This window comes from Castanea sativa, chromosome 5 (assembly GCF_040712315.1).
Source record: "Castanea sativa cultivar Marrone di Chiusa Pesio chromosome 5, ASM4071231v1".
Lineage (NCBI taxonomy): Eukaryota > Viridiplantae > Streptophyta > Magnoliopsida > Fagales > Fagaceae > Castanea > Castanea sativa.
In genome coordinates this window covers 77,588,737-77,601,865 of record NC_134017.1, presented here as the reverse complement: position 1 = coordinate 77,601,865, position 13,129 = coordinate 77,588,737, and the positions used below count along the sequence as shown (strand labels likewise).

Here is a 13,129-nt window from a genome sequence, read left to right as displayed (position 1 = left end):
ATAACTTAATATAAGTGTATGCGTGTAAAACTATCTCTTAAAAATTTGAATCGTGGTTAAAAAAAAATGATAGGACTTTTTTAACAAAAAAAAAAAAAAGTGGGACTTTACTGCAGGCTTTATATTTGATCCAAAAATATTTTTTTCCTTGAAAAATAAGGAAAAAAAGAAAAAGAAAAGAAACACCCTTCAAAAGAGAGAAAATTTCACCATGCACGAGCAATTGCTTCAACAAATGTATCTTATTTCCATAGATAGCTCGTAGAGGCATCTTAACAAACAGTTAATTGAATTTCAACAAATATATCTTATTTTCATAGATAGCTCATAGAAGCATTTCAACAAACAGGTAATTGCATTTCAATCAGAGAAACTTCAAACACAAAAAGACACCCACAAAATTAAATGAAATACAGAGGAACCTACAAATAAATATAAACCTTGATTAAACAACAAGATTATTATGTTTGTGTCCCCAAAACAAAACACACACACTTTGCCTCCAAAGTCCAAACTCAAAAGCCTCTTATCCAACACACTCACCCAAAATGAAGGCAACTACCTCCAACAGCTGCAAGTGCAACCATCACCTGCGGCTCTCCTCCAGCCTGTACTCTCCTTCACCCATCTCCCGCCAACTCATCTTCCTTCCAAATCAACGGCGGCCACGTCTGTGTTTCACTGACTCCACAGGTTAGCATATCACTCCCCCAAGTGTTCCCATATCAGCATAATTTTATTTTTATTTTTATAATTAACATTTTGCACTGGCAAAATTTCATTCCTTTATTGTAATTATAGGTATAAAATTGTACACTCATAAGCCAGGTGGCGCAATCGGGGCCGTCGGTGGAGAGGAGAGAGCTTACGTGTCAGCTTGGGATGAGAAACCTTATGAAATAGTTGACAGTGGTAAAAAAGCTTACTTGGATGAACAAGATGTGGTCACGTTTCTTGACCCTCCTAAGGAGTTGATTCCTCTGGACCCTTCTTCTTATAATCCAGCTGCATATCTTTGGTAAAGTTCTTACTTTTATTAGTTCTATTTGGATAATTTCAGTAATGGGTTTTTTTTTTTTTTTGGGTCCTATATATAGAATGAAATTTTGATGGTTAATGGGACCTGTAGATGTAGAAACAAAAACAGTGAAGTGGGTCTAATGGGACTTTTTGTTTTGAGTTCATTGCACTGTTTTCAATTGTGTTCTCTTGTGTTGCTAATTTGATTTATATTTGCTATGTTGTACTTGTAATTTAGGAATTGAATGAACTTTTCTTGTAAATAAATATAGGCCAAAATAGACTATTGGTGCCTAACCTCTAGGCTTTAGCTCATGAATGATTTTAGTCCTTGAAGTTTAAAGTGATCTAGTTTTAGTCCCTAACAAATTTAAAGTGATCGTTTTGAGTTGTAAATAATATAAAGGTATGGAGAGGGAGGCATTGTGGCGGAGCCGTGGAGGGAAGTTGAGATGAAGTATGGCTCTCTAAGGGGAGGATGGTGTACCAATGTTGTTAATGTATTTTTTAATTTTATTTTTTAATGGGATTAGCAAATGCAAATGTATAGAGGGTATGAAACCAGAATTAAGATTTAGCTGGACGTTTGGTGTGGTGATGTGTCTTTGAAGGAGTCCTTCCCTAAATTGTTTCGTGTAACACGTGATAAGGAAGCTTCAATAACAGATCACATCCAATTTTGCAATGACTTTATTCGTTGGGTGTTGAATTTATACGAAAAGTACAAGATTGGGAGTTGGAGTCCATTTTTCTTGGATTTAATTTACTCTGCATCTGTGTGAGGTCATGGAAAGGATAAGCTTTTATGGAAGCTGTCTGCTCAATAGGGTTTTGAGGTTAGATCATGTTATAAAGCCTTAGCCCCTAGTGGAAGGGTGAATTTCCCTTGGAAGAGTATTTAGAAGCCTAAAGTGTGAACAAGTCTTGCTTTCTTTATCTGGACTTTGACTTTGTGGAAAATCTTAACAGCAGATAACTTAAGGAAAAGAAAATTTATTTTGGTGAGTTGGTGTTGTGTGAGCAAGAGAGGTTGGGGGATAAATTGATCATTTTCTTCTTCATTGTCTCTTTGCTAGAGACATGTGGAATATGATAATTAGCCTCTTTGAGGTTTAGTGGGTGGTGCCCAGAGGATTGTAGACTTACTAGCTTGTTGGCAAGGCTTTTTTGGTAAACATAGTAAGAATGAGATCAGGAAGGCCATCCCGCATTGCTTGATGTGGTGCATTTTGAGAGAAATGAATGCTAGAAATTTTGAGGGATGTGAATGGACTATTTTAGATGTGAAACTGCAGATTTTCAGAACTTTGTATGAATGGATGGCAGCAACAAGACTTTTTTCTTTTTCAAACTTATTAGATCTCATGGGTCATTGTAACTTTAGATTTTAGTTGTGCTGTACCTTAATTATATTCTGTGTACTCGTGCGATCCTGTTTCTTTACTCAATAAAACATTTTTTTCAGAAGCAAACTTAAAGTGATTGATTTTAGTCCCTAATGTGTTTAATAGAGTCACAATGTGTTAGTTTTTAGTTTGGACACGTCATCTAAGAGAATAAAAGCAATCACTTTAAAATTTAGGAACCAACAATGTATGAAAGCCATAAATATAAAATGCATAGTATTTTTTTATTGTTAAGTTTAAAAAAATATCTTGATGGCTAAGTTTTACAAACCCCACGTGGATCTTAAACCTAGACCACACCTTTTGAAAATGGCCATTTGAGCTAGAGTACATTAGGAATAAATTTATGTTTTGTTCATGGAAAAAATAATAGGAATTTCTTTGAAACTTTCTTTTGATTTTGTTTTTGATGTGGTGGTAGTTGGCAGTTGTTAAGCCATTATAACTTGGATTTCTTTTGGCCTTTGTTGTTTATTTATTTCTTCTTCTTTTTTTTTTTAAATTTTTGTTGGTGTGAACTTCAGGAAAAAGATTGAAGATATTCCTGAGGAAAGGCGTTACCATTTGCTGAACTTGCTGAACCCTAGGTTGTTTCTCAATAAGCTTGTCAAGCCATGTTGAAATCCTAATGTTACATTTGCTTTTCCCATCTAAACTGATTTCTTTACTCTCATATCCATGTTTCAATCTAATTCTATTTGATATGTTCTAATAAATTAACAAGTATTTGAATAATTATAATAAAATCTAATAAAGAATTCTGAATACTTAGTTTGTTTGGACAAATGTGTGTAGGCTTATATCAAGAGCTTGGCAGATAGCTGGTACACGATACGAGGATCCTAAGCTAGCAAAGAAAACTGCATCCACGTTGTCTAGTGAAGATGGTGTAATGCTTGAATATTACAACTGCCGGACAAGTGGAGGTACCTCAAGTAAATTTTGCTATGACTATTTGGTTATGCTTTAATTTATCTTGGAAAATTGATCCAATTTGAGTTTGTGCCTTTTGAAATGTAATTTATGTAGAGGGAATGTAGACAGACAATACAAAAAGGAAGGCCCATGTAGAGTGGGTGTTTGTGCCTTAAGTGTTTTATCATCCTAGTTGTGGGATCATACTTTGTTCTGACCAATGTGGGACATTTTAAAATAATACTCATTTAATTGACTTGTTGTTTAGGAATTACACCACAATGGGTTGTGGCATGTTAATTTCTGCTTATTTATCACTGTTAGGTTTCCTGAACCTCCCAGAAAAGGGTTAAAAGGGAAAATGGAGGGAGGGGAGGAGGGTGGGGGATGAGCCATGCAGGAGTTTTCCCTCTCTTATGAGTGTGGTATGCTTCTTGGGAAGGCCTTAAAGGTCACTGTTCATTCTGTCAATGAAATCGCACGAGTGGGAGGTTGCAAATCAAATCATGCAAAAGGAACAACTTTGTTTTTGAGAATTTGATATATATATATATATGTGTGTGTGTGTGTGTGTGTGTGTGTGTGTGTGTTTGTGTTTTGGGTCAATGACTCAATGGTCTTTCTCATTCATGTGTGTGTTTTGTACTCTTAAAAGGTTTCATAGGTTTGTTACAATTAAAACATAAAATTATATGACCATGATGTAATGAAGTTAGGTAGATTTAGGTAGATTGCCTTATTTATTACTTACAGCTTCATTATTTAATAATGCTATATATTTGTATTCCTGTAATCTATGAGGAAAGCATAAGGAAACTCCTCAATAACCATCTTGAAAATTTGTGTTGAGACCAAATCAACAGTTGAGAACACCATAAGGTAACAGCAAAGCATAGATGGGTTAGGTTCAAGTTGGAGCATTTAAGATGAAACTTGAAAGCCTTAGATGCCTGACCAGAAACCTACATTAAATCAGAAAACACCTTTATGGCTAGCACAAAAAAGGAGAAAGATGGTCACCCGACCTCAACCCCTCCCTACCTGTGAAGTAACCAACTAGGCTTCCATTAAGGGCAACAGAGAAGTTAGAAGTGGTTACACACTCCCTGAGCCAATCAGCAAAGCTCCCAGGTACACCAATAGCACTAAGTCAGTGCAAAATGAAGTCCCAATCACCTAGTCATAAGCCTTTATAACGTCCACTTTTATGGTGCACCTAGCTTGACATTTATCCCCATGATAACTCTTCTTAATAATCTCTTGAGCCAACGGTGCATTTTCAGGAATACTTCTCTGCGATATAAATGCTGCTTTGATATTGGCTAATGAAGGCATCTAGGCAAGGCTTAGGCCTTAGCAAAAATGTTGGTATTGCATTTATACATAATGTTTACAGTTGGCTTTTGACCTAAATACTCCCATAGAAGGGCTTGGAACCTTAGAACCAGGGTTATAATGGTTGCATTAACCTCACCTAGGAGCTTACCAATTTGGAAAAAGGACTCTCTCTCTCTCTCTCCCCCCCTAACCCCCCCCCCCTTCTCCTTCTCCTTTCTTCTTGTGTTGGATTCTTTGTTTGAGTAATTTCTAGTAGTTCTCTATTAAGTGACATTACTGATTGAATATCTATTAGCTTTTAGAAACTTCATGACATTGATATTGAACATTGTTAAACAGGGCCAATGCCTATTGCTTGGATTAATTTCTTCAAGAAGGTGGATTCTACACTCTTGATTGTTGCTCTTTCCTGCTATATTATATTGTTGGTTATTTTATTGATTCTTCTTCTTATCTCAGGCTATATTTTCTTGCAAGAATGGGAAGACCTATGGACGATTTATTGGTAATTTTGTTTTCCTTTGATAAACACTCTTTTTAGATCACAACTCATATTTCAATGGAAGTATTTAGTTAGAATCATATTCAGACACCCATTACTCCCTGTTTCCTTACATATTTTACATAGATCTGAATGATCTCCATCTTCCTGCCATTTATATAAGAGATTACTTGTGTTTGTGATGTTGATTTTCTCATTTATTTCTTCCTCCATGATTTCTAGCATAGATAAGTTGGACAATTTGAATGATCTGTTAGTCCCATAATATAGCCATCACAGTTGAAATCATCTGATTTGGTGAGAATCTTTCTGACTGGAGAAGTTTATTTTAGTTGTGTGCACAAAAATCGGGAAAAAAATGATCTTTTCTTTGATTGGTAAGATTTGAACTGACTACCTATCCCCAACCCAACCCTTTACCACCAGATCCAATGGCCTAGTGGCAACAACATATTTTGATATAATCTAATGCATAAAAGCTAGAGGTTTGAGACACAAGATCATAAACAATATATATTGTTGATGAATTAACTTTAATTTCATAATGCATTACTCCACCATAGATAAAATGGTTGATTTAACTCTCTCATTTATTTTTTATTTTTCCTGTTACTAACAGTGTCTAACCAATATTTAATGGCTCAGGTGGATCATTACTGTCTGCATTTGCAAATTCTTTTTATCCATTGTATTTTGAAGTGAGACAAGTTAAGGAAGTTATGTCAACTGAACAACCTTGTGATTTAGCATATGATTTTAGGGATGGCCTTTTGGATCTTGAAGAATATCCACAAGGCTTTCCTAGACCAGGTGATTAATTATCATTACTTTTTGAAATTTTGTAGTGTGCTAAAAACCTCTTCTTTCTTGATATACTTTGAAGAGAACCATTACGAGAGAGAGAGAGTACTTGTGAAGAGGTGTTATATCCAGCTTTTTTGTCTTTTTTGGAGAGACATGATATATTCTCCTTTGTTATAAAGTCTCCATGAAGTTATATGAATCTTTTTGGGGAGCAACTTTTGTAGAAACTATTTTAGACTACCTATTATCTCTAGAAATGAATATACATAAATGGGATTTGGAAAAAAAAAAAAAAAATCTTTTAAGCAAATGTAGTCTTTGGGTTTTGTGTAACTTTCCAGGGAAGGGGTTTTCCCATCTCTAGTACCATATTAAAAAAATTCCTTTTTGTTATGTAATTCAAATACTTACCATGCGGTTAGTCAAAGTGTGTTTCAAATGGATGGAGAGAAGAGGAAAGCAGAGAGGAAGGGTGAATTTTGACTTACATGTTGTGGTTTCCTTGCGTTTGTGAATTGTATCCAAACATTTCCATGCTTGTGTTTTCCCTTTTCATATCATAATTTCTACTTCCAGTTGCTATGTCACCTAACTTTTATAACTTACTGGAAAAAAAAAATCATCTTTTCTCACACTTCACAAACTTATAACTATAATTAATCAACTAGGTATTTGCAACTGCTAATAAGCTCTCATGCCGAAAGGGATGACAATTTTTGTGGTAGTATATTTTCTTGTCACGCGTATTCTTGTTTCTGCAAGATCAATTGATAACCTTTGCACTTTCAAAGACTCAAAGTCTATTTTGTGTCAAAAAGTTAGTTAACTATATCTGTTATTTGTATCTGATGCAAATCCATCAATAATATTGCCTGGTCTGACTTCTTTTCATGTATCTTTCTTTTTCTTTGGCAGTAAAACATCCATATCCCTTCAGCGATCAGGTTGTTCTATATATTCGTCATCTTGGACCGGGAGTGTCAATAGGGCAAGCATGGCAAGAAGGAAAAGCATTAGAGCAAGTGCCTCAAAAGTTATGTGGTGAGATTCTAATGGTAAAAGATTATGCTGTATTATCTGAAAATCACTAAAAGAATCTACCAGTTGTTCTGTTAAGAGAGGTGAAAGATTAATGCTGATCATTAGTTTAGAAAGGCCTTCACACTAAATCCCTATACACAATTGATTTGTCAATATGTAATGGAGAAAGGTACTGCAAATTTGATGCTGAAAAGGGGCTGAGAATATATGAAAATATCAAAGCTAATTGAACCATTGATAACTGTGGAAATTTTTGATAATTCAAATTACCAAGTGCTCTTTTTTTTTTTTTTTTCATTCAGATTTTTTGACAGCATACTTAATTGTAGTTCTATTAAGGCATTTTAAGGCTAAGCATTACTTGCTAGATGGTGGAAAACTAATAGCAAATACTATATATTATTGGCCCAAAGCTAATTAGCATAATTTATTTTTTACTTTCAACAATGTAGGGATTAGAAGCTAGACACAAATTTTAAAGAAAATAGTATTTATTCTGGACAATGTATTTTCAATGCAAAAAGAAAATTTTGCAAGGTAACCCAAAGAACAAAAATAAAAAAGTAGATCTTTTTTTTTTTTTTTTTTTTGATGATAAAAAAGTAGGTCATATAATGATCTATTTCTATTACACATACATCAAAACATAAAATCATATATATATATATATATATGTATGTATGTATGTATGTATGTATGTATCTTTTACCAAATTAAAGCAAAACCAAAAGCCAATTAAGAAACATATCATTCTTGGATTGATGTACGAAATTGATTCAAAATACTAATTGGTTTAGTTATAGTTGTTACAAATTGTAGTAGGAATGGTAATATATTACTCTACCCAAACGGAAAAGTAATACATTTGTTTCAAAATTCTTATAAACGGACCTATAGAAGTAACAGTAATAAAAAAATTTTAATAAGAGGAATATACTTTCTTACTTACCAAGGAGTATATTTACTTGGTATAAAAAAAAAAAGGTAATATATAAAAGGTCCAAAAGTCTTTTAGTTAAGTGGCTTTGCCTTTCTCTTCTATAAGAACAACCAAGGTTTAAATCCCCCAACTTATAATAACAATTGAATTATCTAAAAGAAAATGTGTGTAATAGTTAGGACATAAGCAGCAGCATTATAGCTTATCTTTGCTCGTGTAATTGTGTGAGGACTCAGGAGAGAAGTGGTCACTTGTGATTTTGGTGACAATTCAATTGGGAGAATGAGACAATGAGTAACAATTACCATTTTTTGACTTATGTTTATGGGTTTTTCTTAAGAACACAATTACAATCATGAAGTATATTTAACATCATTAGATTAAATCTTTTTAAATATTTTTTTTTAGTAAATCAAAATAAGATTTTCATTCAAGAATCAAAGATACATCAATTGATAATTGGAAGTTTAGGGTGATTGTTAGTTTTATTTTATGTGTGATTTTTATTGTTGTTTTATTTATGTTTATGTTTATGTTTATGTTTATGTTTATGTCCCCTAAAAAGTACTCATTAGTGATATATATCCTTTAAAGCATTAGACCTAACCATAAGAGAAATCCTCATCTTAATGAAAAATATATTATGGTCAACTAGAGTTCATCCAAGTTTAAGTTGAAGAAAAGAATTAAATTTAATTACTAAAAGATAATAAAAAATTAAAAATTAAAAATTTCAAGGGTGGGGGTTTATGAGGGGCCCATATTACTAATAGTATGCTCTCTGGAGTCATTATCCTCATCTTGGCTGCCTTCATATTGAAGTAGCCGCAAAAGGTGATGTAGGTTGATGCCAAAATGTTTCATGATTTCATGATTTCTTATTCATTTTGGCAATTCTTACTTCAATTTTATCATTGAAACTAATAACAGCATCATTTAAGGCAATCAATTATAGTGTCCGTGATTTGTGTGAGCTCTTTCGATATTGTTGGAGATTATAATGATAATCACTATGCCTAATATCGGCTCCTTCTTAGACTTTAAACCTGGAATTTTTAATCTTTGAAAGTTTGTAATCCTCTGTGCACTCCAAGTTCTGTTTGCCTCCATCCTTCTTAGACTTTTAACTTGGAATTTTTAGTCCTTGAAAGTCTGTAATTCTTCGTGGAAGCCAACTTCTGTTTGCCTCCATGACATAAAAAAAAAAAATTATTGATAAAAGTTATTTTTTTTAGTCCATATAAATATTAGAATTATAATATTTTCTTTATCGGTTTTAAAATTAAAATAATTTTCCTGATTTACAAAAGAGTCCCCTAAAAAGCATCATATTTTCCAATAATCATCAAATTCCAAAAACTATGTCAGAAAATCAATGATTTGAAATCTCTCTTTAAATTGTACACTATGTCTTATTTCTCAAATGCAAGGTTAAGAAAATTGATGTCAACCAACCCATTCAATTTGCTGCTAGCAAGCACGTTGTTTGGGTTTACCATTTCAAGTCCAAGTTATTAAAGGTGAAAATTCATGAAGAAAGAATAGTTAATTGTGCATATTCTCATTCACACTTGCCAACCTATAATTATTGGTAAAAAAAAATTAAGCCTTAATGTTAGTGGTATTGCTTGAAAACCAAAATCACAATCAAGAAGTATCATCATCATGATTACTATCATTATTAGTTCAATATTATGTTGATGTTTATTGTTATTTTATGTTTATGTAGTAACTAGTAACTAGTCCCTAACATGTGCAATACATAGGAAAGTTTTATATAAAGATTGTAAAACAAATTTTGTCATATCAAAATAAAAAAGTAGTACAATCTTTCACAAGAATGCTCTTCTCAAAAAAGAATTTCTCAATAATGCAAAAAATAAGTTATGGAAAATACTTATTTTGTAATAAAAATTATTTATAACATTTTATTCATCATTAAAAAGTATGTTAGAAATTAGAAATTATTCTTTTAGTTTTAAATTAACTTTCTCAAACCTTTTTTTTTTGTTCATTCAATCCAAAACACCAAAAATGTATCTCAAAAATTAGTAAAGCTTTACAAAACTACGGTTCAAAACCAAATTGCAAAAAGATTTACTTCAACACCTTTATGTGACATTAAGAATGAAATTTGAATAAGAGATAAGAAGAAAGAATTGAGGTAATATTCGTATCAATTTTCATTGATTTTAGGTTTTGTGCTAATTTATTTTACTTGTTTAAAATGTATGAGAATATATGTATGTTAGTCGATCATCACATATACAAAAAAAAAAAAATGTATGTTACTTGATCATGATACTCAGGATTTCGTGTAACATTTGACATCAAGCAATTGCACTGTATTCCACATTATAATGATTATTCTAACATTGGCATAAAGGTTTAATTACCATCCCTTTTGCCAATGACCTTGTAGCTAAATTGACACATTCCCATGTACAAAGTGCTTGAAGGTCTAGGGGGGAAAGGGTTCGAGCTATGGGGTTAGCAGCATGTTGTAATTATTTCTCAAAAAAAAAAAAAAAAACCATCCCCTTTTCTTGCTCCATCTTAAGTGGACATCATTTAATGTTTATCCTTTTATATAAAAATATTTCAAAAATTAGTTTTTAATTTAAAATTATGGCCAAAAATGACAAAATACCTTTTTTCAATCAAATAAATTATATCTTAAATGGCAGGTGTAACTGGTAAGTACTTATAAATTGTGTTCTTGTCTTTTTAAAATAAACAATATTTTGAGACCTCCAAAGTAGAATAATTGATAAGCAAATGAGAATTTAATTAACTTATTCAAATATTTCATCTATATAGATTTTCTTGATGATATTAGGGCTAACTAATGACTTGTGGAAACCCAATTCAACTGACAAATCAAGTTCGACTCAAGCCTTTTCAATCGATTTTGTTGGTAGTTATGGTTGGTATTCTATTTGATTCCATAAAGCTCGATTGTCATTGGTTGGATGTCCAAAGTAGAGGGGAGCTTAACAAACATAACTGATTGATCTTTGATGACAATAATCTATTGCACTCGAAGGGATCTTGGTCGTGGTTTTTGAGGGCCATTTCGATGTTTGTGGGGCTAAAATCCAATCGTTGGATGTTAAGATATTTGTCGACAAATTCAATATTTGAATGTGCAATGGAAAGATCCACTCATGGAAATATATTTGTCGACAAACTTTCACTATAGATAATTTTGTACTTAAACTTTGTACATGTGTTGAACAACATTTTGAAATATAATTTAGCATTTTGGTGTTAAAAAAAAAGTGAAATCATATTAAGGAAGATATCAAGGAACTAAAGGATTTGACCATTATAATTTTTTTTTTCTTTTGAGAATTATACTCCGAGATTTGAGAGAATGACACTTCACCCCAAAATTAAAAAAAAAAACAAAACTCCTTTTCCTTGAAGCTTTTAAAAATTAACACTTCTCCCTTTATTTATATATATATATATATACATATTAGTAAAGAAATATTCTAAATTTCTATAAAAAACTCTTTACAAAAGTTTAACCATAATTAATAAAAAATAACTGATAAATTTCGAATAAAAATGTAAAATTTATCAAGTATTGTGGGGGCCCGAGAACCAAAGATGAAGATCAAGGAATGAAGAAGATCTTAGTTAAGGATGAGGGCCGAGGACCTGAAGGCCCGAGGACAAGAGGAAGACCTGAGGATGGGAGGACATGGTTGCATGGAAAAGTATAAGGGGTAGACTGGTAATATATGGCAGAGGGAGTGAAAATATCGGGTTTAAGGGTAGAAAGCCTGTGAACCCCGTATTAAATGCTCTGTGCCTAGTTTCCCGGCTGCATTAAATGAAGAGTAACAGCTTTATCAGTTGCATTGATATGGAGGTGACTTGAACAGTGTCAATCACAGCTAGGCAGCTTCCTTCCACCATCTTCTACACGCAATCGTACAGGTGTCAACAAAAGAAAATGGTTAGGTAGGAGATGGATGGTTGAGATGACAAGAACAAGAAATATAAATAGGGATGAAAGAGGCTAGGAGACGGCATGAGGGATTGGGCTCTGAGATGAGAAAGAATAGAGATATTTAAATGTAAGGAAGTCCTCCTCAGGAAAAACCGGAGAACAAGTGTTTCCTATTCCTATTCACGCTAGGTGAAATCCTCGGGACACAGATATCTTTTGTTGTTTCGTTCCTTCTCAACAAATTCTTTGTTTTGGGCCTTAAATCAATAAATTCCTTGTTGGCTTTTGTGGCGTGCTAGCGTGCTTGATTTTTGTGGTCCTTACAAGTATAAAATAAAATTACAATGAAAAATCTCTCCATAACCCATTGAAAAATGAAGAAATAATAATAAGAAAAATTCAGACTTAATATTTTTAGATACACTTTAATTAAAAAAATTAAAAAAATAAATTTTAATTCTAAAATGGAGGATAATTTCTGAATCTACCTTTAAATAGAGGGCATGTTAGCACACAACATTTTTAATATATACTATTATTTAATAAAGTTTGGTTAATCTAATATCAGGGGAAGAAAATATTTTTTCTCTTCAAATTTTAAGTGGGGTGTCATTTTTCTAAACTTCAAGAGAGATGAGTATAATTATATATATATATATATATATATATATATATATATATATATATATATATATATATACACATACACAAAAGATAAAAATACTATTATAACTTAATTTAAGTGTATATGTATAAAACTTTATTTTAAAGATTTGAATCGTGGCCTAAAAAAATAACAGGACCTTTTTTTACCAAACAAAAAAAAAAAAAGTAGGACTTTACTGCAAGCTTTATATTTGAATTTGACCCAAAAAATTTTCTTCCTTAAAAAAAAGAAAAAGAAACACCATTCAGAGTCTCCATAAAGCTTGATTAAACTAGAAGATTATTATGTTTGTGCCTCCAAAGTCCAAAATGAAGGCAACTTCCTCCAACTGCAAGTGCAACTATCACTTGTGGCTCTCCTCCAGCATGTACTCTCCTTCGCCCATCTCCAGCCAACTCATCTTCCCCCCAAATCAACGGCAGCCACGTTTGTATTTCACTGACTCCACAGGTGAGCATATCACTCCCCCAAGTGTTCCCATATTAGCATAATTTTTTTTTTAATTAACATTTTGCACTGGCAAAATTTCATTCCT

The 13,129-nt window shown here is 32.4% G+C and overlaps 1 protein-coding gene across 3 annotated transcripts; it reads left to right on the top strand.

The window, feature by feature from the left end:
- Positions 1-219: 219 nt before the first annotated feature.
- Positions 220-7,291, top strand: LOC142634050 (uncharacterized). Of its 3 annotated transcripts, none has more exons than XM_075808320.1 (8): positions 220-693; positions 802-1,018; positions 2,951-3,013; positions 3,222-3,361; positions 5,019-5,056; positions 5,139-5,184; positions 5,827-5,991; positions 6,901-7,291. In XM_075808320.1, the coding sequence occupies exons 1-8, from the start codon at positions 549-551 to the stop codon at positions 7,074-7,076; spliced, it is 990 nt and encodes a 329-aa protein (XP_075664435.1). In that variant the 5' UTR covers positions 220-548; the 3' UTR covers positions 7,077-7,291. The 3 variants fall into 3 exon arrangements, with proteins under 3 accessions (XP_075664435.1, XP_075664436.1, XP_075664437.1); XM_075808321.1 differs by having other exon boundaries at positions 270-693; positions 3,222-3,352; XM_075808322.1 differs by having other exon boundaries at positions 406-693; positions 829-1,018.
- The last annotated feature ends 5,838 nt before the right edge of the window (positions 7,292-13,129 follow it).